General features: G+C 51.8%; 1 protein-coding gene across 2 annotated transcripts in view; it reads right to left on the bottom strand.

Annotated features, from left to right (window-relative positions):
- The window catches only part of ZC3H18 (zinc finger CCCH-type containing 18), an 85202-nt gene that overhangs the window by 29566 nt on the left and 27769 nt on the right, over positions 1–27867 (bottom strand). For both annotated transcript variants that reach the window (XM_040409044.1, XM_040409045.1), the window contains exons 4-9: positions 11729–11871; positions 11527–11619; positions 10402–10559; positions 8265–8297; positions 4245–4359; positions 1932–2188 (exon numbers count right to left, since the gene is read on the bottom strand). In XM_040409044.1, the coding sequence (XP_040264978.1) occupies positions 1932–2188; positions 4245–4359; positions 8265–8297; positions 10402–10559; positions 11527–11619; positions 11729–11871 (799 nt within the window). The remainder of the gene's footprint in view (positions 1–1931; positions 2189–4244; positions 4360–8264; positions 8298–10401; positions 10560–11526; positions 11620–11728; positions 11872–27867) is intronic.

Below are 27867 nucleotides of genomic sequence, written 5' to 3'. Positions count from 1 at the left end.
CCTGAGTTACATCCTGTATTATACTCCAGAGCTGCACTCACTATTCTGCTGGTGGAGTCACTGTGTACATACATTACTTATCCTGTACTGATCCTGAGTTACATCCTGTATTATACTCCAGAGCTGCACTCACTATTCTGCTGGTGCAGTCACTGTGTACATACATTACTGATCCTGAGTTACATCCTGTATTATACTCCAGAGCTGCACTCACTATTCTGCTGGTGCAGTCACTGTGTACATACATTACTTATCCTGTACTGATCCTGAGTTACATCCTGTATTATAATCCAGAGCTGCACTCACTATTCTGCTGGTGCAGTCACTGTGTACATACATTACTTATCCTGTACTGATCCTGAGTTACATCCTGTATTATACTCCAGAGCTGCACTCACTATTCTGCTGGTGCAGTCACTGTGTACATACATTACTTATCCTGTACTGATCCTGAGTTACATCCTGTATTATACTCCAGAGCTGCACTCACTATTCTGCTGGTGGAGTCACTGTGTACATACATTACTTATCCTGTACTGATCCTGAGTTACATCCTGTATTATACCCCAGAGCTGCACTCACTATTATGCTGGTGCAGTGACTGTGTACATACATTACTTATCCTGTACTGATCCTGAGTTACATCCTGTATTATACTCCAGAGCTGCACTCACTATTCTGCTGGTGCAGTCACTGTGTACATACAATACTTATCCTGTACTGATCCTGAGTTACATCCTGTATTATACTCCAGAGCTGCACTCACTATTCTGCTGGTGCAGTCGCTGTGTACATACATTACTGTACTGGTCCTGAGTTACATCCTGTATTATACTCCAGAGCTGCACTCACTATTCCCTTCTCGTGTTGCCGGAGCATACCTGCATGGTATCAGCACTTTATTTAATGAGTTGTGAGATGACGGCACTACGCTGGCGATATAACACTGAAGCGCCCGTGTATTATTACAGGAGATTACGGAACGTTTGCGGATAAAACGTCTGACAACCGAGTAGACGGGAACGAGGACCCCCTCACTACACAATTCCAGGTCATCCTTCAGTATCAAGGATGTAGAGGCAGGCAGGTCCCAGCGTTATGCAGCAGCGCTCTGGAGACCTCCAGGACCTTTCATCCAGCGGTGACAACGCCGTCGTCTGCTATTCACAATCTTGTCTAAGTGTTCCTGGAGTCCTCGAAGGCAAACGGCACGCTCCACGAGCTATATTTAGACGAGCACGGCTATATTTAGACTCTGACGGAGCTATTATTAGCTTGTTCTATTAATAGCCGCGCTGCTGAACGGCCTGCAGGACGGATCCTGTGTGATCTGCAGGGATGGAATGCAGAGCGAGCAAGACGGGACCTGCCAGAGTGCAACACGCCCTGCCACCGGCTGAGAGCGGGCAAACGGAAACGACGTGCGGGGAGAGGGCAAGCGAGGTGGGACACGGAAGAGACTGGCATGAGAGCCAGGAATGACGGAGATATAAGGACTCGTGCACACGGCTGCTCCCGTGGCCTGCGTATGGCGGGCAGCGTTCACTCGTCCTGATGTATATCCAGTGTTGCTCTACATTGCTCCAGATTCTCTGCACTTCCAGTGTGGGATACGTCATCTTTACACCGCGCTGCGTACAATCATGCGAGACGGGAAACACGGACTCCCCTGAATTATAGGGGTCAGCTGTCTGACAACCAACAGTATTGTGAATACAGCTCTGGAGCCACATTTACAACTAGATATGAACGGGATGAGCCGTCAGTCACACGTCCTCCATCATTGTCTCAGACAGGACCACCGCACACTCCCATGCCACTCCCTGCTGTTTCAGCGTCTGCACATGGCGCACTAGTTGGTGGAGCGCGGCGGCTCCGCTCCTGCACAGACGTGGCCCCCATGAATTCTGAATTCGGCAGCGGTCACTCACCTCGGTAGAAGCGGAGACTTTGCCCTGGTTTTCTCCTTCTCCTTGTCTTTTTCTTTCTGCCGCTCTTTTTCGTCCCTTTTGCTTCGATCTCTCTCCCATTCATCCTTCCGTTTCTGTCGGTCCTTCTCTCGCTCCCGCTCTCTGTCGCGCTCTCTTTCTCGTTGACGACGCTCTCTGTCTCTGTCCCTCTCACGGTCCCTTTCTTTGTCTCGCTGTCTGTCTCTGTCCCTATCGCGGTCACGCTCCCGTTCTCTGTCCTATGAAAAAAGAAAATAATAATAATAATAAGTACAAAACCGCACACAATGGAAAGAGCAACTATTCGAAAGGGGGGCGTGGCGAGGGTAGAAAGGGGGGCGTGGCGAGGGTAGAAAGGGGGGGCGTGGCGAGGGTAGAAAGGGGGGGCGTGGCGAGGGTAGAAAGGGGGGGCGTGGCGAGGGTAGAAAGGGGGGGCGTGGCGAGGGAAGAAAGGGGGGGCGTGGCGAGGGAAGAAAGGGGGGGCGTGGCGAGGGAAGAAAGGGGGGGCGTGGCGAGGGAAGAAAGGGGGGGCGTGGCGAGGGAAGAAAGGGGGGGCGTGGCGAGGGAAGAAAGGGGGGGCGTGGCGAGGGAAGAAAGGGGGCGTGGCGAGGGAAGAAAGGGGGCGTGGCGAGGGAAGAAAGGGGGCGTGGCGAGGGTAGAAAGGGGGCGTGGCGAGGGTAGAAAGGGGGCGTGGCGAGGGTAGAAAGGGGGGCGTGGCGAGGGTAGAAAGGGGGGCGTGGCGAGGGTAGAAAGGGGGGCGTGGCGAGGGTAGACAGGGGGGCGTGGCGAGGGTAGACAGGGGGGCGTGGCGAGGGTAGAAAGGGGGCGTGGCGAGGGTAGAAAGGGGGCGTGGCGAGGGTAGACAGGGGGCGTGGCGAGGGTAGAAAGGGGGCGTGGCGAGGGTAGAAAGGGGGGCGTGGCGAGGGTAGAAAGGGGGGCGTGTCAAGAGTAGAAAGGATGTACAGGATGTAACTCAGGATCAGTACAGGATAAGTAATGTATGTACACAGTGACTGCACCAGCAGAATAGTGAGTGCAGCTCTGGGGTATAATACAGGATGTAACTCAGGATCAGTACAGGATAAGTAATGTATGTACACAGTGACTGCACCAGCAGAATAGTGAGTGCAGCTCTGGAGTATAATACAGGATGTAACTCAGGATCAGTACAGGATAAGTAATGTATGTACACAGTGACTGCACCAGCAGAATAGTGAGTGCAGCTCTGGAGTATAATACAGGATGTAACTCAGGATCAATACAGGATAAGTAATGTATGTACACAGTGACTGCACCAGCAGAATAGTGAGTGCAGCTCTGGAGTATAATACAGGATGTAACTCAGGATCAGTACAGGATAAGTAATGTATGTACACAGTGACTGCACCAGCAGAATAGTGAGTGCAGCTCTGGAGTATAATACAGGATGTAACTCAGGATCAGTACAGGATCAGTAATGTATGTACACAGTGACTCCACCAGCAGAATAGTGAGTGCAGCTCTGGAGTAAATCCATGCTGTACCATTCCTATGGCTAATCACTGTATATATAATGATGTGTACAAGGTGGACTAAGGGCACTTTCACACTAGCGTTATTCTTCTCCAGTATTGAAATTCGATAAAGGGTCTCAATACCAGAAAAAAATGCTTCCGTTTTGTCTGAATGCATTCTCAATGGAAAGCAATCCGTTCAGGATGCATCAGGATGTCTTCCATTCCGTCCCTTGTACGGTATTTGACTGGAATACTGCAGTATTTTTTCCGGACAAAATCCTGGAATAATACCACACTTGTTGGATACGGCATTTATTTCCATAGAGATGTATTAATGCTGGATCCGGTACTAAGTAACCTAGTAACAGAGTACATAAAGGCGAAAAAAGCCCTTTGTCCATCCAGTTCGGCCTGTTATCCTGCAAGTTGATCCAGAGGAAGGCAAAAAAATAAAATCTGTGAGGTAGAAGCCGATTTTCCCCACTTAAGGGGAATAAAAAGGGTTAGGGTTAAGTGTTCTGGAAATTGCCGCTTCGCTGGATCCGGATTTTACGGTCTGCATCGGGATATAGGAGGAGTGGGTTTCTCTTTTGATCTTTGAAAAAATTTAAATACCGGATCAGTTATTCCAGATGATACCGGATGAGACAGATACGGCGATTCACCCGATCCGTCTAACGGATCCGGAAAAAAAGGATATCAGTTTGCATACTGTTTGCCGGATCCGCTAGTGTGAAAGTAGCCTTAGATTTGAAGGCGAGTAGTGGGCAGAGAGGATGAAGCGGTGGTGGGTACATACTCTATAGCGGTATGGCTCCGTCTCGGTGTACTGTACACGGAAGTTTTCATACTGCCCTCCACGCCAGTATCTCTCCATTTCAAGGTCATGGTAAGGATCAGCAAATGGATCGGGCCTGAGAAATAGAAAAAACGTATACAGTGAGAGCATGGAAACCAACGTCTTAGTGCGTCACGTCATACACATCAAATCAGCATCAGGTTGGTGTCTCTTAGGGCTCATGCACACAAACATTTTTTGTCTGCATCCGATCCGCATTTTTTGCAGGTCAAATGTGGACCCATTCACTTCAATGGGGCCACAAAAGATGTGGACAGCACTCCGTGGGCTGGCCGAGTCCGTATGTCTATTCCGTGGCAACTGCAAGTATATAGAACATGTCCTACTCTTGTCCATATTACGGATGAGGATAGGACGGACGTTCCGTTCTGCAAAATGTGGTAGGCACGTGGCCGGATCCACAAGTTGTGGACAGCAAAACAGGCAACGGCCATGTGCATGAGCCCTTAAAGTGACATCCCAGGATCTACACTGATGGTCTAGACTCGGAATAGTCCGTCAGGGGCAGATCCCCGCACCCCGGTGTCCAGTACTGAGACTGTTAGACTCATCCACTAGACAATTAGGGGAATGCGGAGCCAGTTGGCTGGCGGGGGTGAAGGGCGCTGAACCCCCGCTGATCAGATATTGATAGCCTACCATGGGGATGGACCATCAATATTAATATCCTGGAGAGCCCTGTAAGAAATCACTTGTCGGTGGGGTCAGACTCCTGGCACCCCGCCGATCAGCGCTGCTTTATCTGCTCTGTTTACCTGCTCGCTGCAGAAAGTATGGCGTCCCTATTCACTTCTATGGATGGCTCTATAGTAATCACTTCAACAGACGGTGCCGTCCCATAGAAGTGAATGGGGACGCCATACTTGTAATTACACTGCTCCGACGAGAGGTAAACCGAGCAGAGACGGAGCGCTGCTCTCTCTTCAAACAGCTGAGGTGGGTGTCGGACCCCCCCCCATTCTGATACTGATAGGTCATCAATAGTATAAGGTAAATGGGACCCAATGACAAGGGTCAGCCTGAAAGGTTTGACCTCATACACTACGTATCGGGCTATCCTCCTCTAAGCTTCATTATGCCTTATATACGGCTTCTGATCGAGCACAGAAACATTTTCCTTTCTATATGCAGGCGTCTATATGAAATGCGAGGAAGATGGCGCATGCGCCAGAATGGGAGCACTACTAAGTGATAATGCGCTGATGGAACCCGCCGGCCTATGGAAAGTTTCCCGCTCTTCAGTATTTATTCACCGACATGCTCAGGTTCATAAAACCGTAACCGGATTAAAGACACAACAACATAAATACAGAAGCCGCTATAAAAGGCTTTCCAGACCGTCTGCAGCCTCCTCACGCGCCGCGCAGAGTTTATCATGGAAAACTACCGTAGTAAAGAGCTATAAAGCATTTTACGGCGCAGCGCGTGGCTGTGGTAGGCGCGGCGGTGCCCACAAGTAAACACACGTGGCTAGCTTGGTGTATACTGCTGTGCAGCCGCACTCCTATATCTAAGGCTTGATGCAGAGTCATAAGTACAAGCTCCGAATTATAAGGAGCCGTGATACTGCAGCCGGCGGCTCACTGTACCTCTGTACCTCTCCCGAACCTCACATTAAAGGGCATCTAGCAGATTTGTACCTCTAGGAGCAATGGGGGCGTTGCCATTACACCAAGAGGCTCAGCTCCCTCTGCATTTTGACAGGGCCAGACGTGATGACATTTACATTTTCTGGCCCTGTCAATCACAGTGCAGGGGGCGTGCCAGTGGCAGAGAGAGCTGAGCCTCTAGGAGTAACAGCAACGCCCCCATTGCTCCTAGAGACTCATTTGCATATATTAAAACCTAATTTTTCTCAGTAGTGCGGACACACAGAGGCCTTCAGCCGCCGAGCGCACATGGAACAGGTCAGCCGGTGTCATAGGGACAGAACTGCTGACAGATGCCCTTTGACAGTAAGTGACGCCCATCACATTTTAAACAATGGAAGGACTTTAAATTTATTTATTTATTTTTGTATCCAATCCGCGTTTTTTGCAGGTTGGATGCAGACCCGTTCTCTTTAGTGGGGCCGCTATAGATGCCCTGTCTTTGGAGTGTGGGAGGAAACCGGAGAACCCGGAGGAAACCCCCACAAACACGGGGAGAACATACAAACTCCATGCAGATGTTGTCTTTGGTCAGATCCGAACCCAGGACCCCAGCGCTGCAAGGCACCAATCCTAACCACTGAGCCACCGCACTGCCCACCACTGCTAACCACTGAGCCACCGTACTGCCCACCGCGGCTAACCACTGAGCCACCGCACTGCCCACCACGGCTAACCACTGAGCCACCGCACTGCCCACCACGGCTAACCACTGAGCCACCGCACTGCCCACCACGGCTAACCACTGAGCCACCGCACTGCCCACCACGGCTAACCACTGAGCCACCGCACTGCCCACCGCGGCTAACCACTGAGCCACTGCACTGCCCACCACGGCTAACCACTGAGCCACCGCACTGCCCACCACGGCTAACCACTGAGCCACCGCAGTGCTCACCACGGCTAACCACTTAGCCACCGCAGTGCTCACCACTGAGCCACCGCACTGCCCACCACGGCTAACCACTGAGCCACCGCACTGCCCACCACTGAGCCACCGCACTGCCCACCGCGGCTAACCACTGAGCCACCGCACTGCCCACCACGGCTAACCACTGAGCCACCGCACTGCCCACCGCGGCTAACCACTGAGCCACTGCACTGCCCACCACGGCTAACCACTGAGCCACCGCACTGCCCACCACGGCTAACCACTGAGCCACCGCAGTGCTCACCACGGCTAACCACTTAGCCACCGCAGTGCTCACCACTGAGCCACCGCACTGCCCACCACGGCTAACCACTGAGCCACCGCACTGCCCACCACTGAGCCACCGCACTGCCCACCGCGGCTAACCACTGAGCCACCGCACTGCCCACCACGGCTAACCACTGAGCCACCGCACTGCCCACCACGGCTAACCACTGAGCCACCGCACTGCCCACCACGGCTAACCACTGAGCCACAGCACTGCCCACCACTGAGCCACCGCACTGCCCACCGCGGCTAACCACTGAGCCACTGTGCTGCCCAAATACATAAATAAATTTGAAGAAAAAACTGAAAATTATGAAATATAAAAATTGTATTTTTCTTTCTGTTAGGAGAGACTTCAAGACCAAACATTACTAAAACCATTACCATAAGTTTGTACTGTGAAAATGGATGCTACTTGTGTAATTTATCTACTGGGCAAGGACCAGAGTGCACAGGTTCTGTGGCACTGCCAGAACAGATCTTCTCCACTGCCAATACATTAGAAACTTCTTTGTGTACGCTCGTATATCTTACACACACAGAACACTGTGATATCGCTAAAACTAATATATCTTATTTTATGAAAGAAAAATGGTTTGTGAGCGCTCCGTCTGCTGTGCCATTGCTAAAACTAATAACTATAGCCATAACTTTTTTATGACTTTTTTTTGGGGGGGGGGGGGAAAGCTAATTAACCCCATTTCTGCCACAGCTAGAGAAGGAAGGGGTTGATACACAGACAGCAGGGGTCGCACTCCCATCAGCGCCTTGCCAGGTTTTCTTTGCAGCGAGAGCCTGTCACTGCGGTCTCATGCCCGGAGACCACTTTGGCTGGTGCCTGGGATCTTCACTGAGACCACGGTCACAAAGATCTGCAGCGCCATGGGTGTAACCCGCTGCTTTTATACTGTGGGGTACCGCTTACCGCCTCGGCGTATAGTGGTGTGGCAGTAAGCAAATGGTTAAGAGATTTTTGGCTAGAGGCCACTCCACTTCTATTAGGGCAGAGCCAATATGTGGGCAGTGGAATCCTTGCCGGCCACTGATTTTCAAGGGTGTCCTGCAAAGACTCTGGTTATACTGAAGCAGCCAATGCAATGAAATGCTACTCACCCGTGGGTCACGGTTTCTCGAAATTCCACTTCTCTGAAAGAAAGAACAATGAAGACAGGATTAAATGCAATTATTAATATTCTGTCGAGTGATACATTTCTACACGCAGGCACAACATGCAATCCTCAGGCCAGATTCACACATGCAGATTTGTTTTTAATAAAAGCCAGGAGAGAATTCAAAAGGGAAGGAAAAGTATGAGAGAAAATGTGATCGGTCTGAGAACCTCGCCCGGGGCTGAATGGCTGCTAGGTAATATTAGGTTCCCCCTCAGCGCATATTGCTAGTATAGGCCATCAGGGTCCAATAGGTCCCACCTCAGAGCACGTGCACAGCAGGCTCTCCATTCATCGCCGAGGGAGCGCGTTTGGCTATTTTCGGAAGTCCCATAGCAGTAAATGGAGAACGCACCATCCAAGTGCTGCCACTTCTCCATTTACTGCCGGATATTGCTGAGCAAGAGCTCGCCTATTTTCGGACCCGTTAACGGAGGGTGGCCGTGCATGTGCAGCTGCTCTCCGCTTACTTCAGGGGTTCCGTTCCGGAGATGGGAGCAGATCCTAGACGCGAGACTATCCTAGCTATATGCCATCAGTGTCTCAGATGGGACTAGCACTTTAAAGGGGTCGTCTCACTTCAGCAAGGTGGCATTTATTACATAGACAAAGTGAATACAAGGCCCTTCCTAATGTACTGTGATCCTCCATATTGCTTCCTTCGCTGGCTGGATTCATTTTTCTATCACATTATACACCGCTCGTTTCCATGGTTACGACCACGGCAGTGGTGGCCGTGCTTGCACACTGTAGGAAATAATGGCAGCATCTGTGTTGGCCGGGACCAGAGGAGCGCACATAGGGTGGTGCTCGTTTCTATAGTGTGTAAGCACGACCACCGCTGATGGATTGCAGGGTGGTCGTAACCATGGAAACGAGAAGTGTATAATGTGATGGGAAATTTAGACTAGCCAGCAAAGGAGGCAACATGGATAAGAACAGTATATTAATAAATGGCTTGTAATAACTTTCTCTACATAATAAATGCTATTTGGTGAAGTGAGAGGACCCCTTTAAGCTAAGAACTGCCACCATAAGCGCTTATTCTCTACCCACAAAATAGGAGGCATGTTTCTTAATTTGGGCTGTCCATTGCGGGCATCGCGCTCCGTGTGCGAGATCCTCCGCTCTGGACTTATAATGCTGTGTGTCTCTGCGTGGCCTTTTTTTCCACAGAATCATAGTGACATAAAGCTGTCAGTATGATTCTGCAGAAATAAGGTGAAGCAGAGACGCACAGCATTATAAATCATGATAATGCTGTGCGCCCCTGCAAGTCCAGGGCGGAGGATCTCACACACGGAGCGCGATTCCCGCAATGGACTCGCTCGTGTGAAACAGTCGCTGAAGTGAGCGGTGTGGCGGTCACACATGTCCGCTGCCGCTACATTCAACTCTGACTGCAGGAAGCCGAGCTTTTCACCCGTTTCCCTACATGATCAATGCCATTTGCTGAAGGGACACAGCCCCTTTAGCTTCTCTTCACAGTCCCACGGAGTTGAATGGAGCAGGACACGTGGGACCGCAGCTCGGTTTACTCTGGGGACCCCGACACCTCATTCTTGTGATGGGTGGGAGTCACAGTGGCCACCCCCACTGAACAGATAATTACCCCCCTATGCTGTGGACGGAGGGAGAAGCTCTTATGGTGGGACAACCCCATTAACCAGAAAATAAAAACAACAGGAATATTAGGAACTACGGTTACCATGGAAACCGTCTATAAACACAGGGTAGATACCCAGACGATGGTCACAGAATTCCTGGACCTTCTAGACCTAATTTGGGGCAGATGTTTCCATGGCAACCAAATCCGACCCATTTCTAGGAGGCTCCATTACCGGTAACATTCCTCTTATAACCTGGACCCGATTGAGGCGAAAAGCCCAGATATTCTGGATGAGAGGAACGTGGGACAAAACAATCTAACGACCCCATACTGGCGTCCCCCACTACAAGACCTTGAGAAGCATTATAATTATTGCCAGGGTCTGTCCTCGGCTGGGACCAGGAGAAGTCGTCATCTTCTGTGGTGTATCCCAGCCGGACGTAGGAGACGCATCTCAGGCCGACACACGCACCCAGTTTCACGAACTTCTCTGGTGATGCGATAATTCCAGTCGTGTAAATAGTCATTCTCCTTATCAAAGTCCCTCTCGTCCTCTCCAATGGTGACCGTCAGACGCTTCTCTTCAAAGTCCGGCTCCTGCTCTTTTCTTATGGTGGCTTTTTTCAGCACCTGAATAAGAAAGAAAAAGAAAAAAACGCTCAGGAAAAAAATTCTGAGGAAATCATAATCCTACAAAAAAATAAAAAATAATTCTCTCCATTAGTCCCATCAGAAGCCCCTCGGGGTACAGAGGCAGCCTTCGGGGGCTCTGTAATATGGCCGCTCAGCTGATCCATCACCCTAATCCTGCGGACTGACCCTTCTGGATCTAAGCCTGGGCACAGAACCCATCAAATGTGCATGGGGACAGGGAAAGATTGGGCATGTTGGATTTCAACAAGCTATATCCCTTTGTTCTCAGGCAGATAGCCCCCCCCCCCCCCCCCGCTGGGCATGCAAGTGTACGGAGGTCAGGAAAACCGCTTGTTCCCCAACTACGCACAATGGGGGTCATTTACTAGAGACTGTGTTAAAAGCCCCCACAGGCGAAAGAGGTGAAAAGCCTCTAAATACATTGCATCCATGAAACAACTACAATATTCCAGGCCGAACATTTTTGGGCTAAATGTCATTTGTATCAAATTCTCACCAAAAAAACACCCAAAAACGTCCCCGGCATCATGGCTCCTGGCTCTGAAGTACTGCCCCTGCCTCCATCGTCAGCGAGCGCTGCTGAGCATGTGACCCCGACGATGCAAGCAGAGTGGGGGGTGCTGGGTGGTCGCGGCAGAGCCTTAGTAGCTTGCAGACAAAGGGAGGGGCCGCGGCCGCCGATGGGGGGGGGGGGGGGGCTGTGACTGCAGGATCAGACCACATAGGGTTTGTGACCATGAACACACATAAGTAAGCATTGGAGCTGCAGGCAGAAGACGGCAGGAGATTTGTAGAAAAGAGCTTCCAAATTGCTTCTTATTTTCAAAATAATGGCTGCAAAGTCGGAGAGATCGATAGAAATCTAATCTGCAAACCAGGCGAGGGGAGCAGCTCTATGACGGTATAGTGACGGCAGCGGCTACTAATAGCCAATGTACATTACCTCTTTGGCGTGCCGGAGGCCTCTTTCCCAGGCGCTCTCTGTAGGGGGGTCCTGGACTGGGGGGAGCAGGAGCTCTTCAGTGGCTGGAGCCCCCTGTAGGACAGAAATATAGATTTGTATGAAGCTGTGGAATAAGGCAGCACAGAACCAGCAAAGACCTTCACGGACCCCAGGGGATCGGACACAACACCGCAGGGCTTACCCAGATGTTCTGTGCCAGAGGGGCCACTCCTGCAGGGGTCCCGTTTGGGGAAAACGGGTCGGGCTTGGTTATGAGTGAATAGTTCCCCTTATCGTTCATTCCAGGATGTATGAAGCGGCAGCTCATTCCCCAGGTGCAGTTCCCTAGAAGAGACAATGGTGGTTACATACAATGTATACGGTGAAGCCCACCGCCTGCCGCATCAACGGGGCCTGGGAAGGGCCAGATTACAGAATATTCCGGATTATCCCATGACTAATGTAAATCAATGAGAATCGGACATCATCTAGTACATGACAACCTCCTTATAACAGATCCAGAACCAGCCCTGGACCTCACATGGATCCAGAGATCTCCCCATTCACTGCTCTGCTGCAGCTCAGGGGGCGTGTCTTCTCTGCGCTGCAGCTCAGGGGGCGTGTCTTCTCTGCGCTGCAGCTCAGGGGGGCGTGTCTTCTCTGCGCTGCAGCTCAGGGGGGCGTGTCTTCTCTGCGCTGCAGCTCAGGGGGGCGTGTCTTCTCTGCGCTGCAGCTCAGGGGGGCGTGTCTTCTCTGCGCTGCAGCTCAGGGGGGCGTGTCTTCTCTGCGCTGCAGCTCAGGGGGCGTGTCTTCTCTGCGCTGCAGCTCAGGGGGGCGTGTCTTCTCTGCGCTGCAGCTCAGGGGGGCGTGTCTTCTCTGCGCTGCAGCTCAGGGGGCGTGTCTTCTCTGCGCTGCAGCTCAGGGGGGCGTGTCTTCTCTGCGCTGCAGCTCAGGGGGGCGTGTCTTCTCTGCGCTGCAGCTCAGGGGGCGTGTCTTCTCTGCGCTGCAGCTCAGGGGGCGTGTCTTCTCTGCGCTGCAGCTCAGGGGGCGTGTCTTCTCTGCAGCTCGGGGGGCGTGTCTTCTCTGCGCTGCAGCTCGGGGGGCGTGTCTTCTCTGCGCTGCAGCTCAGGGGGGCGTGTCTTCTCTGCGCTGCAGCTCAGGGGGGCGTGTCTTCTCTGCGCTGCAGCTCAGGGGGGCGTGTCTTCTCTGCGCTGCAGCTCAGGGGGGCGTGTCTTCTCTGCGCTGCAGCTCAGGGGGGCGTGTCTTCTCTGCGCTGCAGCTCAGGGGGGCGTGTCTTCTCTGCGCTGCAGCTCAGGGGGGCGTGTCTTCTCTGCGCTGCAGCTCAGGGGGGCGTGTCTTCTCTGCGCTGCAGCTCAGGGGGGCGTGTCTTCTCTGCGCTGCAGCTCAGGGAGGCGTGTCTTCTCTGCGCTGCAGCTCAGGGGGCGTGTCTTCTCTGCGCTGCAGCTCAGGGGGGCGTGTCTCAGCTTTCCCTATCACAGCTCAGGAGGCAGTTGAAAGATGAAACTGAGCATGTGCGGCCTTCTCAATCAGCCGGTCAAAAAAATAAGACATTAAGTGGCACAATACAGATACAGGTTATTAAATAACTCCGTAGTTATACAACATTTTTAATTCCATGTAATTATAAAAGAATTCAGATCCAGGTGAACTGTAGAACATTTTTCGTGGGACAACCCCTTTAAGTAGCAGAAAGGGAAGTGGCATTAAATGGGTTCTCCAGGAGTAAAAAGGAGATTTTTGTGAAACTCACCTGTAAAATCTTTTTCTCGTAATTTCCATTGGGGGACACAGACCATGGGTATAGCTTAGAGATATTACTAGGAGGGACACTATGCAAAAAAAGAAGCTCCTCCTCCTCGGGCTATACCCCCAGGCACCTCCAGGAGAACTTCAGTCGTTGCAAAAGCAGTAGGAGAAGGAGAACGGAAACAAAACATTATGGAAACCATCACACAGCACACCCTAAGGCGTAAACCAAAAAAAGGGGGCGGGAGCTGTGTCCCCCAATGGAAATTACGAGAAAAAGATTTTACAGGTGAGTTTCACAAAAATCTCCTTTTCTCGTTCATTCCATTGGGGGACACAGACCATGGGACGTCCCAAAGCAGTCCATGGGGTGGGAAAAAAGAACAAATCCAACACCGCCAGGAATAAACGTCCAGTAGTCAAACCGGAACCACAGCCTGCAATACCCTGCGCCCAAGAGCAGCATCAGCCGAGGCCAGAGAGTGTAACTGATAAAACTTTGTGAAAGTATGTAAGGACGACCAAGTGGCCGCCTTACACAACTGGGAAACGGATGCGCGATTGCGTCTAGCCCAGGAAGCACCCACTGCCCTTGTGGAGTGAGCGGTAATCCGCGACGGCGGAACGTGGCCGCGAGCGCGATATGCCGCAGCAATAGCGGAACGGATCCACCGCGCCACGGTGACCTTGGAAGCCGCCAGGCCCTTACGGGACCCTTCAGGAATCACAAAGAGAGAGTCTGAACGCCGGAAGGAAGCGGTAGCCCCCAGGTACACCTTCAGGGCCCTGACGACGTCCAGGGAGTGGAGAGCACATTCCTTGGGGTTCACCGGAGAAGGACAAAAAGAGGGCAGGACAAGATCCTCGTTAAGGTGGAAGGGAGAAACCACCTTGGGCAAAAAAGAAGGCACCGGCCTGAGCACCACCTTATCCTGGTGAAAGACCAGAAAAGGTTCCCGGCAGGAAAGTGCGGCCAGCTCCGAAACTCGCCTGATGGAGGTTATGGCCACCAGAAAAACTACCTTCCAGGTGAGTAAAACCAGAGAGATCTCCCTCAGAGGTTCAAAAGGCGCCGCCTGAAGGACGCGCAGAACCAAGTTGAGATCCCAGGGGGGCAAGGGAGGCACATACGGAGGAACCGAATGCGCCACCCCCTGCAGGAAGGTTTTTACAGGTCTCAAAAAGGCAATGGACCTCTGAAAAAAGATAGCCAAAGCAGAAACCTGACCCTTTAAAGAACTGAGCGACAGACCCATGTCGAGGCCGGACTGGAGAAAAGACAGCACCACTGGGACAGAGAAACGTAGGGGCGAGTAGCCCGATTTCTCACAAAACACCAGGAAGGCCTTCCAGGTGCGATAATAGATTCGTGAAGAAGCCGGCTTTCGAGCCCTGATCATGGTTCTTACCACCGCATCAGAGAAGCCTCTCTTCCTCAGGATGGCGGTCTCAACAGCCACGCCGTTAAACGCAGCTGCCGTGAATTCTGGTGGAAGAGCGGCCCCTGAGACAAGAGATCCTCTCTGTCGGGCAGAGGCCACGGGACGTCCGCCAACATACGAGCGACGCTGGAGAACCAGGCGCGACGAGGCCAATCCGGAGCGACGAGAATGGTTGGTATCCCCTCCGCCTCGATCTTGCGCAGCACCTTCGGCAACAGAGGAATCGGAGGGAAGACGTAAAGGAGGCTGAACCGCTGCCATGGAAATACCAGCGCGTCCACCCCGTCCGCCCGTGGGTCTCGAGCGCGGGCAAGATACACCGGCACCTTGTGGTTGAGCCGGGAAGCCATCAAATCTACGTCCGGACGGCCCCATCGGTGGCAGATGTCCTCGAACACCTCCGGATGGAGAGACCACTCTCCCGGATCCACCTTGGTGCGGCTCAGAAAATCCGCCGTCCAATTGTCGACTCCCGGGATGTACACTGCCGACAATACTGGAACATGAGACTCCGCCCATAAGAGGATCCTCGCTACTTCCCGCATTACTGCCCGACTGCGAGTCCCGCCCTGATGGTTGACATAAGCCACAGCCGTGGCATTGTCCGACTGAACCCGCACCGGGCGAGTCGCCAGGAGAGGAGTCCAATGGGAGAGGGAGTGGAAAATCGCCCTCAATTCCAAAACGTTTATCGGGAGACGGGATTCCTCCGTCGACCAGACACCCTGAACTGTGAGGTTCCGGAGAACACCTCCCCAACCGATGAGGCTGGCGTCGGTGGTGACTATCGTCCAGGAGAACGGAAGGAAGGACTTTCCTGACGATAGGTTCAGGGGAGACTGCCACCAAGGGAGAGACGCTCGAACTTGCCGGGACAGACGAACAGGAGTGTCTAGACCCCGAGGGTTCTTGTTCCAGAGGGCAAGGATCATCTGTTGTAGCGGACGAGTGTGAAATTGGGCGTACGGAATCGCCTCGAAAGAGGAGACCATAAGGCCCAGCACCCGCATGCACTCCCGAATGGTGGGACGTGGAGAGCGTAGAAGGAGCACCATTGCCAGACGAATCTGGGAAGCCTTGGAATCTGGAAGAAACACCCGAGAAATCGAGGTGTCCAAGATCATCCCCAGGAACGAAAGTCTCTGGGAGGGGTGCAGAGAGGACTTGGGGAGATTGATCAGCCATCCGAACCGTTCCAGGGATTGAACCGTGATTCGGATGCTGTCCTCGGCCTGTGGAAGAGACGGAGCTTTTATCAAGATGTCGTCTAGGTATGGTAACAAAGAGATGCCCCTGGTGCGAAGAAGCGCCATGAGAGGCGCCAGAATCTTCGTAAAAACTCGAGGGGCGGTTGCCAACCCAAAAGGTAGGGCGACGAACTGGTAATGACGCCCCCCTATGGCAAAGCGCAGAAAGCGATGGTGGGACTCTGCAATAGGGACGTGCAAGTAGGCGTCTTGAATGTCCACAGACGCGAGAAATTCTCCTGGACTCAGAGAAGCAATAACGGAGCGAAGGGACTCCATGCGAAACTTCCGCACCCGTAGAAACTTGTTGAGAAGTTTTAGATCCAAGATTGGACGCACTGACCCCTCTTTCTTTGGAACAACGAACAGGTTTGAGTAAAAACCTGTCCCTTGCTCTTCTGGGGGAACGGGGGAAATGACACCACGGTCCAGAAGAGAGGAGACCGCAAAAAAGAGGTCCGAGGCCCTGGCTGGATCCCCCGGAACGCGAGAAGGGAAAAAACGTTCCGGCGGGCTGGACGCGAACTCCAACTTGTAGCCGGACGTCACCACTTCCAGAGCCCAGGCGTCCTGAACGTGAGCCCTCCAGACCTGTTGAAAGGAGAGCAGACGGCCCCCCACCACGAGGGGTGGGGGCACCCCTTCATGCGGAGGGTTGCTTGGGAGCAGGAGGACGGGCTGACTGCGCCCGAGGCCGCCAAGAAGGCTGGGGCTTGAAGAAAGGCTTCTTGCGGGAGTCCTGGGACCCCCCTGCCGATGAGGATGACGGCGTCCTGGCAGTGGAGAAGCGACGAAAGGACTGGCCCCGGAAACCTGAAGGCCGAGACCGAAAGGGACGCTTGGTCCTGGGCTGGGGTAGATGAGTGCTCTTGCCCCCTGTTGCGGCAGAGGAATTCATCTAGTTGAGCCCCAAAGAGCCTGGACCCTTCAAAGGGAAGGTTAGCGAGGGATCGCTTGGATGAGGCATCAGCATCCCACACCTTCAGCCAGACCTCCCTGCGCTGAATGACAGAGAGGGCCGAAATACGGGCAAAGAGGGAGCCGATGTCCATTGAAGCCTCACAGAGATATTTAGACGCTTGAGACATCTGGATGATAAAATCCAGAGTATCTGCAGAGGCGTCCTGCTCTGACAGATCCTGGTGGTGGCGCTGCAACCACGTTGTAAGGGCTCTGGCGACCCAAGCCGACGCAAAGGCCGGTCGCAGGGAAGCGCCCGCCAGCGAGAAGATGGACTTGGAAAGTGAATCCAAACGTCTGTCCACCGCATCCTGCAGAGAGGAACCGTCTAGGACGGGAAGGGCCGTGTTCTTGGCTAACCTGGCCACCGGAGGATCTACCTTAGGGGAAGAAGTCCACTTTTCCACTGTGTCAGCTGGAAAAGGATAAAGCGTATCCATACGCTTGGTGGCCGAAAATTTTTGATTAGGTCGATCCCAAGCTTTTGATAGGACCGCAGTGAATTCCTCGTGAATAGGGAACACGGCGGACTCCTGTTTCTTGGGTGGAAAAAGGGAGAACTCCCGACTAGTGGAGGGAGGAGAATCCCCTTGTATATTAAAAGTGTCACGGACAGCTGCCACCAACTCGGTTACCATGGTGGAAAGCTTAGGCAGGGGTTCCCGCTCCGTGACTTCGTCCGATCCGGACAATTCCCCATCGGATTTGCGCTCCCTGCGAGGGGGAGAGTCAACCGGGCATGCCTCAAGGCGAGGGGGAGAAGCGGAGTCATCCGAGGAGGAATGCTGCCGCTCACGCTGCCTTTTAGAAGTCAGACGCCCTCTGTGAGAGTCGCTGAGAGGGGATGGAGTGGTGGATGCCACTGGAGTAGTAGCCGCCATGCGCTCCATGAAGGACATGGCTGCCTTGGCAACTAAGGCCAGATCAGCTGCCGCATTAGACATGGCGGAGGCCCAGGCGGGTACCGCTGGATCCGCAGGGGCAGAGGGAGGACCGGGCTGAGCAAGAGAAGGAGGCTGATCCTGTCCGGGAGCAGGGCATGAGTCACAGGAACCAGTGACAGAAAAAGGCCTAAGGCATATTTTACATGACTCCAGTGGAGCCTGAGAGGAAGCCTTGGAAGGCTTAGGGGCCCCAGGTTTAGGCATGATGGTATTCCAAAAAAGATTTCCTACCAGGTTGCTGCAATTCCTACCACCCAGGCAACAGCAGAAGTCTCCGGTCACCGAGAACTGAGGAGCTGCACGGCCGCAATCCAGCAGAGTCTCCGGCGTAGGGAGAGACAGAGCTGGACGCCGAGGCTCCGCCCCCTTGGACGCGTCATTGCGGCGCGAAATAAGCGCGCGAAATAAGCGCGCGCGCGCGCGCACTTCAAATACACCCCTTCGCCAGAAACGGCGCAGCGGGGGTTAATATCGGGAGGAGCAGGCCGGCGGGAGCTGCAGAGAGCGCAGCGGCCATAAGATAAAATACACTCCTTCAGTGCCAAGATTGCCGCCGGTGCGGCCATAGTCTGAGCTGCAGGCAGGTATCAGTGGAATCACCAGCCCTCCCCAGAAGGGCCCCCTCCCAACGGGAAAAAATGCCCCCAGCCGGTCCTTCTCTAGCTCACCTCAGGTCACAGAGCGCCAGACAGACGACATGAAGGGGTGGGGGGAGGGGGGGGAAAGGAGGGAGATTGAAGCAGGCAATACTTATCTGCACAGCATGCTCCCTCGATGTCCAGACCAGCAGGGATTCACCTCTTCAGACGTCTGACTCCAATCAAGGAGAGCAGTGCTCTGGTGGAGGGTAGGCAGCAGGTGTCCCAGCAGCTGGTGGGATGCCAGAGCTAACATGTCGAGCCTGGATCCACTTTTCTTCTGTGGGGGAATGGGAGGTAGCCAGGAACCTTCAGAAGACCGTGGCAGACCCTCCACAGGGGCCAGGAAAGCGCAATGCTGACCTGCGTCCCCATCTGAAACCAGAAAAAAATAACAAACAGGAGAAGAATAAATGTCAACCTCCTTGAACGGACACTAAGCAAAGACTGAAGTTCTCCTGGAGGTGCCTGGGGGTATAGCCCGAGGAGGAGGAGCTTCTTTTTTTGCATAGTGTCCCTCCTAGTAATATCTCTAAGCTATACCCATGGTCTGTGTCCCCCAATGGAATGAACGAGAAATATTAATGTCCAGGTCATCCATATCTGAATCACAGCGCTGCGCTGGAGGGTGCAGGCTCTTCCTAGGCCGCGTGATGTCACCTTCATCCGAGCACAGCCAATGGACGGCGCTGTGCTGGGTATGCAGTGCTCACAAAGAGCTGATCATGGTGGGTGCAGGGAGGAGGAGGACAGCTCATCAATATTCTACAGATACGGCCTAGAAAGGACTGTCCGGATTCAAACTTCCTGAATTACTGGAGGCCACATTAACAGGTACTGCAATGGCCACCGACACCTTCCATTCAATGATGGTCATATGAGCGCTGCCCTCTCTTCAAACAGCTGGGGGACCCCGCCGATCTGAGGAGGTGCACCAGCGCAGAGTGAAGGGGGCCCCAGCTGCGCCCCTGGAGGGACCCTCGGAGGGCATCTCATTTCCAGCAGCGCAGACATCAGAGAAACATCACAAGAGGTGAGTGAATGTGGAAAAAACCCAGAGCCTGAGCGAAGCCTTCACACAATGCTCGCGGGACGCCGCGCACATGATTGGTATGGACTTTAGTTTAGAACGTGAAAATAGTTTACTGCCAACGGTGTGCAAAAAAATAAAAATTCCAGTCACATGACCCGGGTCTGTGTACAAAGGTAGGACAAAAAAAGAAGAAAAACAACAGGACATCGGGGGAAAACCAGAATAGAGCAATTGAGCAGCACGCCCAGTAACGAGGCGCCCAGGCCGGCAGCCTGAAGAAGGTGCTCACACGCTAATAGGCATGCAGGGGGTGGGACCGCACTTATTAACCCTCTCTAACCCAGAGAATGGAACATGTCCATTGCTGGAAGGAGGCCTTGTGTCCACGGGTGATGTACTGGGGGAGCACACACCACAGGGAACGTGTTCATGTGAACGAACGGAGTCCAATATTCAAGGGTATAGGACTGAGCTGCAATACCAGGCAGGGCCACGGAGAAGAGTGGCGCTGCTTGTGGAAAAACCCTTTTCTTTGGAACGTTGTCCCACAGGATGAGGGGTATGAGCGCTGGGACAAGAATGAGGAGCTGGAGCCCCTGTGTCCCCCCGGCGGTCCCATAGAGATGGCACCCTGCAAACCACAGCTCCTCTCACTCTGGCATCCAGTATGCATCATGGCGGGGGCTTATTCCAATTAATGGGACCCATGCACAACACCTGCTGATGTCAGCATGCAAAATCATCTCTCCAAGTCCGGGGGGGGTTACGCTTGGAGAACCCCTTAAAAAAAAAAACAAAAAAAAAAAAACACATGTCCTAATGCAGAGGTCGCAATAACGCCTGTACGCATTAAGGCTTTTCACACTGCAGGCTGTGAATCTCATGGGCAGCACAACAATACTGCCGTTACCCACAACATCCAATAGCTGAGCTCCTTACTGGCAGGTGTAGGGACGGCAGCAAGTAAGGAGCTTGTTATTAGGAAGGGAGGCTGCTCATTGGCCAATTTCAGCGCGCTGCTTCTCCAGAGTCCCTGACTGCGCAGGCCAACTAGTGGCTGGCCGAGGACAGATCCGTGAAGACTGAAGAGCAGCCCGTGAGAAGGAGCGGTGGACGGACAGCAGAGCTCTGATCTTTGCTCTGCACCGGGGTAATGGGATCACTTAGAGTGCGGCGTGGCCTCCATCAGAGGTGAGGAGGTGACTGAAGACAAGAGGTCATCATACCTCTAGGAATCTTGACACCCGGAATGTAGAGTACGACGCTTAACTCTCCTGTGTTAGGTGCTCAGTCAGAGCCTGCTGGTGCAGTAATCAGTGAGTCTGAGCACTGAGCATCTGAGTCAGAGGACTCACGGATCACTGCACCAGCAGGCTCCAGCTCAGGTGCTCAGCAAGAGCCTGTGGATCAACTGATCACTGCACCAGCATGTTCTGGCTGAGTGCAAGGGCCTGCTAGTGCAAGCTCTGGCTCAGTTGCTCAGCCAGGGCCTGCTGGTGCAGTAATCAGTGAGTGTATTTGCCTCCTATCAGTCTATATCCTGTTAATGCAGTGCTCTGTGTATCCTGTATTCGGGCACTGGGTCTACACAGCTGGACATTGTGGGCACCATCATGGTGCTGGGCCAATGTGATACTGGAGATGCAGAGCGCTGAGAATTTGCCTTTTTGGCTGCGTTGTATTTTAAATATGATGGAGAAAACACGAGTTTTTACCCAGTTGCCGCAACTGTAACGCCGAAAGGAGTCATCGCGGTGGCTCCCCCAGGCTACGCTAACGCCGATTGGCGTCATCTCGCGTGAGCCGAGATTTCCTGTGAACGCGCGCACACAGGCGCGCGCGTTCACAGGAACGGAAGGTAAGAGAGTGGATCTCCAGCCTGCCAGCGGCGATCGTTCGCTGGCAGGCTGGAGATGCGATTTTTTTAACCCCTAACAGGTATATTAGACGCTGTTTTGAGAACAGCGTCTAATATACCTGCTACCTGGTCCTCTGGTGGTCCCCTTTGTTTGGATCGACCACCAGAGGACACAGGTACCTCAGCAATATGTAGCACCAAACACCACACTACACTACACCCCCCCCCCCCCCCATCACTTATTAACCCCTTATTCACCCTTGATCACCCCATATAGACTCCCTGATCACCCCCCTGTCATTGATCACCCCCCTGTAAAGCTCCATTCAGACGTCCGCATGATTTTTACGGATCCAGTGATAGATGGATCGGATCCGCAAAACGCATACAGGCGTCTCCCTGGAGCCTTCCAGGGAAGGTGATCACCCCATATAGATTCCCTGATCACCCCCCCTGTCATTGATCACCCCCCCCTGTCATTGATCACCCCCCCCTGTCATTGATCACCCCCCCCTGTCATTGATCACCCCCCCTGTCATCGATCACCCCCCCCTGTCATCGATCACCCCCCCCTGTCAGGCTGCATTCAGATGTCCGTATGATTTTTACGGATCCACGGATACATGGATCGGATCCGCAAAACACATACGGACATCTGAATGGAGCCTTACAGGGGGGTGATCACCCCATATAGACTCCCTGATCACCCCCCCTGTCATTGATCAACCCCCCTGTCATTGATCACCCCCCCTGTCATTGATCACCCCCCCTGTCATTGATCACCCCCCTGTCATTGATCACCCCCCTGTCATTGATCAACCCCCCTGTCATTGATCACCCCCCTGTCATTGATCACCCCCCTGTCATTGATCACCCCCCTGTAAGGCTCCATTCAGACATTTTTTTTAGCCCAAGTTAGCGGAAATTATTATTTTTTTCTTACAAAGTCTCATATTCCACTAACTTGTGTCAAAAAATAAAATCTCACATGAACTCACCATACCCCTCACGGAATCATAATGCGTAAAAATTTTTAGACATTTATATTCCAGACTTCTTCTCACGCTTTAGGGCCCCTAGAATGCCAGGGCAGTATAAATACCCCACATGTGACCCCATTTCGGAAAGAAGACACCCCCAGGTATTCCGTGAGGGGCATATTGAGTCCATGAAAGATTGAAATTTTTGTCCCAAGTTAGCGGAAAGGGAGACTTTGTGAGAAAAAAATAAATAAAATCAATTTCCGCTAACTTGTGCCAAAAAAAAAAATTCGATGAACTCGCCATGCCCCTCATTGAATACCTTGGGGTGTCTTCTTTCCAAAATGGGGTCACATGTGGGGTATTTATACTGCCCTGGCATTTTAGGGGCCCTATAGCGTGAGAAGAAGTCTGGATCCAAATGTCTAAAAATGCCCTCAAAAGGAATGTGGGCCCCTTTGCGCATCTAGGCTGCAAAAAAGTGTCACACATCTGGTATCGCCGTACTCAGGAGAAGTTGGGCAATGTGTTTTGGGGTGTCATTTTACATATACCCATGCTGGGTGAAATAAATATCTTGGTCAAATGCCAACTTTGTATAAAAAAATGGGAAAAGTTGTCTTTTGCCGAGATATTTCTCTCACCCAGCATGGGTATATGTAAAAAGACACCCCAAAACACATTGCCCAACTTCTCCTGAATACGGCGATACCAGATGTGTGACACTTTTTGGCAGCCTAGGTGGGCAAAGGGGCCCACATTCCAAAGAGCACCTTTAGGATTTCACAGGTCATTTACCTACTTACCACACATTAGAGCCCCTGGAAAATGCCAGGGCAGTATAACTACCCCACAAGTGACCCCATTTTGGAAAGAAGACACCCCAAGGTATTCCGTGAGGGGCATGGCGAGTTCCTAGAGTTTTATATTTTTTGTCACAAGTTAGCGGAAAATGATGATTTTTTTATTTATTTTTTTTCCCCTTACAAAGTCTTATATTCCACTAACTTGTGACAAAAAATAAAAACTTCCATGAACTCACTATGCCCATCAGCGAATACCTTGGGGTCTCTTCTTTCCAAAATGGGGTCACTTGTGGGGTAGTTATACTGCCCTGGCATTCTAGGGGCCCAAATGTGTGGTAAGGAGTTTGAAATCAAAATGTGTAAAAAATGACCGGTGAAATCCGAAAGGTGCTCTTTGGAATATGGGCCCCTTTGCCCACCTAGGCTGCAAAAAAGTGTCACACATCTGGTATCTCCGTATTCAGGAGAAGTTGGGGAATGTGTTTTGGGGTGTCATTTTACATATACCCATGCTGGGTGAGAGAAATATCTTGGCAAAAGACAACTTTTCCAATTTTTTTATACAAAGTTGTCTTTTGCCAAGATATTTCTCTCACCCAGCAAGGGTATATGTAAAATGACACCCCAAAACACATTGCCCAACTTCTCCTGAATACGGAGATACCAGATGTGAGACACTTTTTTGCAGCCTAGGTGGGCAAAGGGGCCCATATTCCAAAGAGCACCTTTCGGATTTCACCGGTCATTTTTTACAGAATTTGATTTCAAACTCCTTACCACACATTTGGGCCCCTAGAATGCCAGGGCAGTATAACTACCCCACAAGTGACCCCATTTTGGAAAGAACCCTAAGGTATTTCGTGATGGGCATAGTGAGTTCATGGAAGTTTTTATTTTTTGTCACAAGTTAGTGGAATATGAGACTTTGTAAGGAAAAAAAAAATTAAAACAAAAATCATCATTTTCCACTAACTTGTGACAAAAAATAAAAAGTTCTATGAACTCACTATGCCCATCAGCGAATACCTTAGGGTGTGTACTTTCCGAAATGGGGTCATTTGTGGGGTGTTTGTACTGTCTGGCATTGTAGAACCTCAGGAAACATGACAGGTGCTCAGAAAGTCAGAGCTGCTTCAAAAAGCGGAAATTCACATTTTTGTACCATAGTTTGTAAACGCTATAACTTTTACCCAAACATTTTTTTTTTATCAAAGACATGTAGAACAATAAATTTAGAGAAAAATTTATATATGGATGTCGTTTTTTTTGCAAAATTTTACAACTGAAAGTGAAAAATGTCATTTTTTTGCAAAAAAAAACGTTAAATTTCAATTAATAACAAAAAAAGTAAAAATGTCAGCAGCAATGAAATACCACCAAATGAAAGCTCTATTAGTGAGAAGAAAAGGAGGTAAAATTCATTTGGGTGGTAAGTTGCATGACCGAGCAATAAACCGCTAAAGTTGTGGAGTGCCGATTTGTAAAAAAGGGCCTGGTCTTTAGGGGGGTATAAACCTGTGGTCCTTAAGTGGTTAAATTGCACAAAAAAGTTGTAAAATGTCTAAATTTGCTATTTATGTATAAAAGACAATTGTAGAGTAGACTGGGAAGGGCTTCCTGCATGAATAGCAGCCTCCTAACCCTAATATTAGACCCATCTATTATATGTATTGATTACTTCAACTTTCGTACTTCTCTTCGGCTGAAAATACTCCGCAAAAACTGTAAGAGGAGTATTTTTACTCTTTCGGAAAAAACGTAGTGCGACCTCTGTCCTAATGTCCTGTCTAGGTTACATTGAGGAACCTTCTTCATGGACATCCCTGATCCGGACAGAGGAAAAGGCAGCGCCTGAAATCCTGAATTTGGTAATCACAGTTCTGCTCGTCATTGGAAACAGTCGGCGAGACCGATGCCTCGGGGCGACTCAGATGACTGCATAGGGTGTAAAGAAACCGCCAGAACAAGCCAAATAGGCCCCGCCTTTACCCACAACCTTTTATGTCCATTTTCTACTAAACTATAAAATAAAAGGTTCAAAAGTGGACGTTTCCTAAAGTGGGAATAAAGCGGCTCCCGTCATCAGCCCGGAGAGTGACTCCTAGGCCGGGGGATGGGCAGGATGTTGTGTCAAACAGGTAGAGACGAGCGGTCACAGAAAGACACAGCCGGAAAACATCTAAAAATACACGGAGGTGCAGTCTGCAGCACACACCATGGCGCTGGCAACGCTTCCCATCTCTGGCCGCCTGCAGGTCGCAATAGACGGGATATTCTTCAGCTCTGCGTGGATACAGTGTAAAGTGCCGCACTGACCCCCACCTCTATACACCACAACAATAGGGTGCACGAAAAACGCAATGATAAGTGAGACATTTGATGCCCACGCGGCCGTCCGGCTTTACACCGACATGTAAGACAGGCCGATCATAAACCGGACGCATTTTAGCCACGCCCTTTTTGGGACTGTTGCGGGGAGAATATGTTTCAAAAGCATCGCTGTAACCTCTGCGCGAATCTACAGCTGCAAATAGCGATGGATTTGATTTAGGGGTCAAGCACATGACCGTGGTTTTGTGGATTGGATGCGGACAAAACGTACAAGAACAGGACTTCTAGCAGAGAGCAGAGTTGACGCGCGGCCATCCACGTGGATCCGCATGCTGCAGCCGTGGGCAGAAGCGACCCTTTTAATAAACATGCGGCAAATCACTCCAACCATCTCCTTTAACCGACTGACCAATCAGATTGAGAGTTCACACTCGGACAGGCTCCTGATTGGCTGCAGCTACATCTGCCCTTCATGCAATGGCTGGCGGTGTGCCATCAGCACCTGGTTTTTCCCGCAGTGATGAAATAACGCGGCAACTAAAATCCCCGGGTGTGACGTCATCGCTCGCTTCATTCTTCACATTCTATTCATTAAAGTTCATTGTAAACATCAGAAACGCACGGCTCAGAGCTACGGAAACCTACGAGGACCAATCTCACAACAGCCTTCATCTATGGGGATGCTTGCTAATACTCTGTGCTGCTGTGGGAACAAGTGCTTTCTGCTGCAAAACACACAGCTCTGTCCTCATCATGACAGATAAGTGACCCTCCACAGGATCAGCACACTCCTCTCCTGAAATCCTCTGTGCTGCTGGGACCCGGCTCTTACCACTATGTAACTCTCATCCCGTGATCTCCACAGGAACAGCATACTCCTCTCCTGAAATCCTCTGTGCTGCTGGGGGCCCTGCTCCTTCCACTATGTACCTCTCATCCCGTGACCTCCACAGGATCAGCATACTCCTCTCCTGAAATCCTCTGTGCTGCTGGGACCCTGCTCTTACCACTATGTAACTCTCATTCCGTGATCTCCACAAGATCAGCACACTGCTCTCCTGAAATCCTTTGTGCTGCTGGGAGGACCCTGCTCCTTCCACTATAACTCTCATCCTGTGTCCTCCACAAGATCAGCACACTGCTCTCCTGAAATCCTTTGTGCTGCTGGGACCCTGCTCCTTCCACTATGTAACTCTCATCCTGTGTCCTCCATAAGATCAGCACACTGCTCTCCTGAAATCCTTTGTGCTGCTGGGACCCTGCTCCTTCCACTATGTAACTCTCATCCTGTGACCTCCACAGGATCAGCACACTCCTCTCCTCTGAAATCCTCTGTGCTGCTGGGAGGACCCTGCTCCTTCCACTATGTAACTCTCATCCTGTGACCTCCACAAGATCAGCACACTCCTCTCCTGAAATCCTTTGTGCTGCTGGGACCCTGCTCCTTCCACTATGTAACTCTCATCCTGTGACCTCCACAAGATCAGCACACTGCTCTCCTGAAATCCTCTGTGCTGCTGGGAGGACCCTGCTCCTTCCACTATGTAACTCTCATCCTGTGACCTCCACAGGATCAGCACACTGCTCTCCTGAAATCCTCTGTGCTGCTGGGAGGACCCTGCTCCTTCCACTATGTAACTCTCATCCTGTGACCTCCACAGGATCAGCACACTGCTCTCCTGAAATCCTCTGTGCTGCTGGGAGGACCCTGCTCCTTCCACTATGTAACTCTCATCCTGTGACCCCCACAAGATCAGCACACTGCTCTCCTGAAATCCTCTGTGCTGCTGGGAGGACCCTGCTCCTTCCACTATGTAACTCTCATCCTGTGACCTCCACAGGATCAGCACACTGCTCTCCTGAAATCCTTTGTGCTGCTGGGAGGACCCTGCTACTTTTCTGATGTAATATTCTATCTGTAACATTTCCCAAGGCCGGCTGCTGTGCTCTTTCTACTATGGGAGCGCGATCCCATAAAATGACACCATGTGCAGGGGATGGACAGGTGACAAGAGGAGGTGCTCACCATACAATTGTCTGCAGGAGGGTATAATGTGACATCAAAGGAACTCTGGGAAAGATGGGTGACCGCTCCGCAGAGCCGTGATGGTGGTCGGCACTGATGTCACCAATGCATTATCCCCTATTACACAGCAACTAAGGGCGCATTTACACCAGCAGATTATCTGACCAATCAGACGCTAGTTGGTGTGTAGAAGAGACCGGTCAGACGCCTGCTGGGGCAAGCGACCGGTCAGACGCCTGCTGGGGCAAGCGACCGGTCAGACGCCTGCTGGGGCAAGCGACCGGTCAGACGCCTGCTGGGGCAAGCGAC

This window comes from Bufo bufo, chromosome 10, assembly GCF_905171765.1.
Source record: "Bufo bufo chromosome 10, aBufBuf1.1, whole genome shotgun sequence".
Classification (NCBI taxonomy): Eukaryota; Metazoa; Chordata; class Amphibia; order Anura; family Bufonidae; genus Bufo; species Bufo bufo.
The sequence above is the reverse complement of the archived record's forward strand: the minus strand, read 5'-3'. Positions and strand labels throughout refer to the sequence as shown.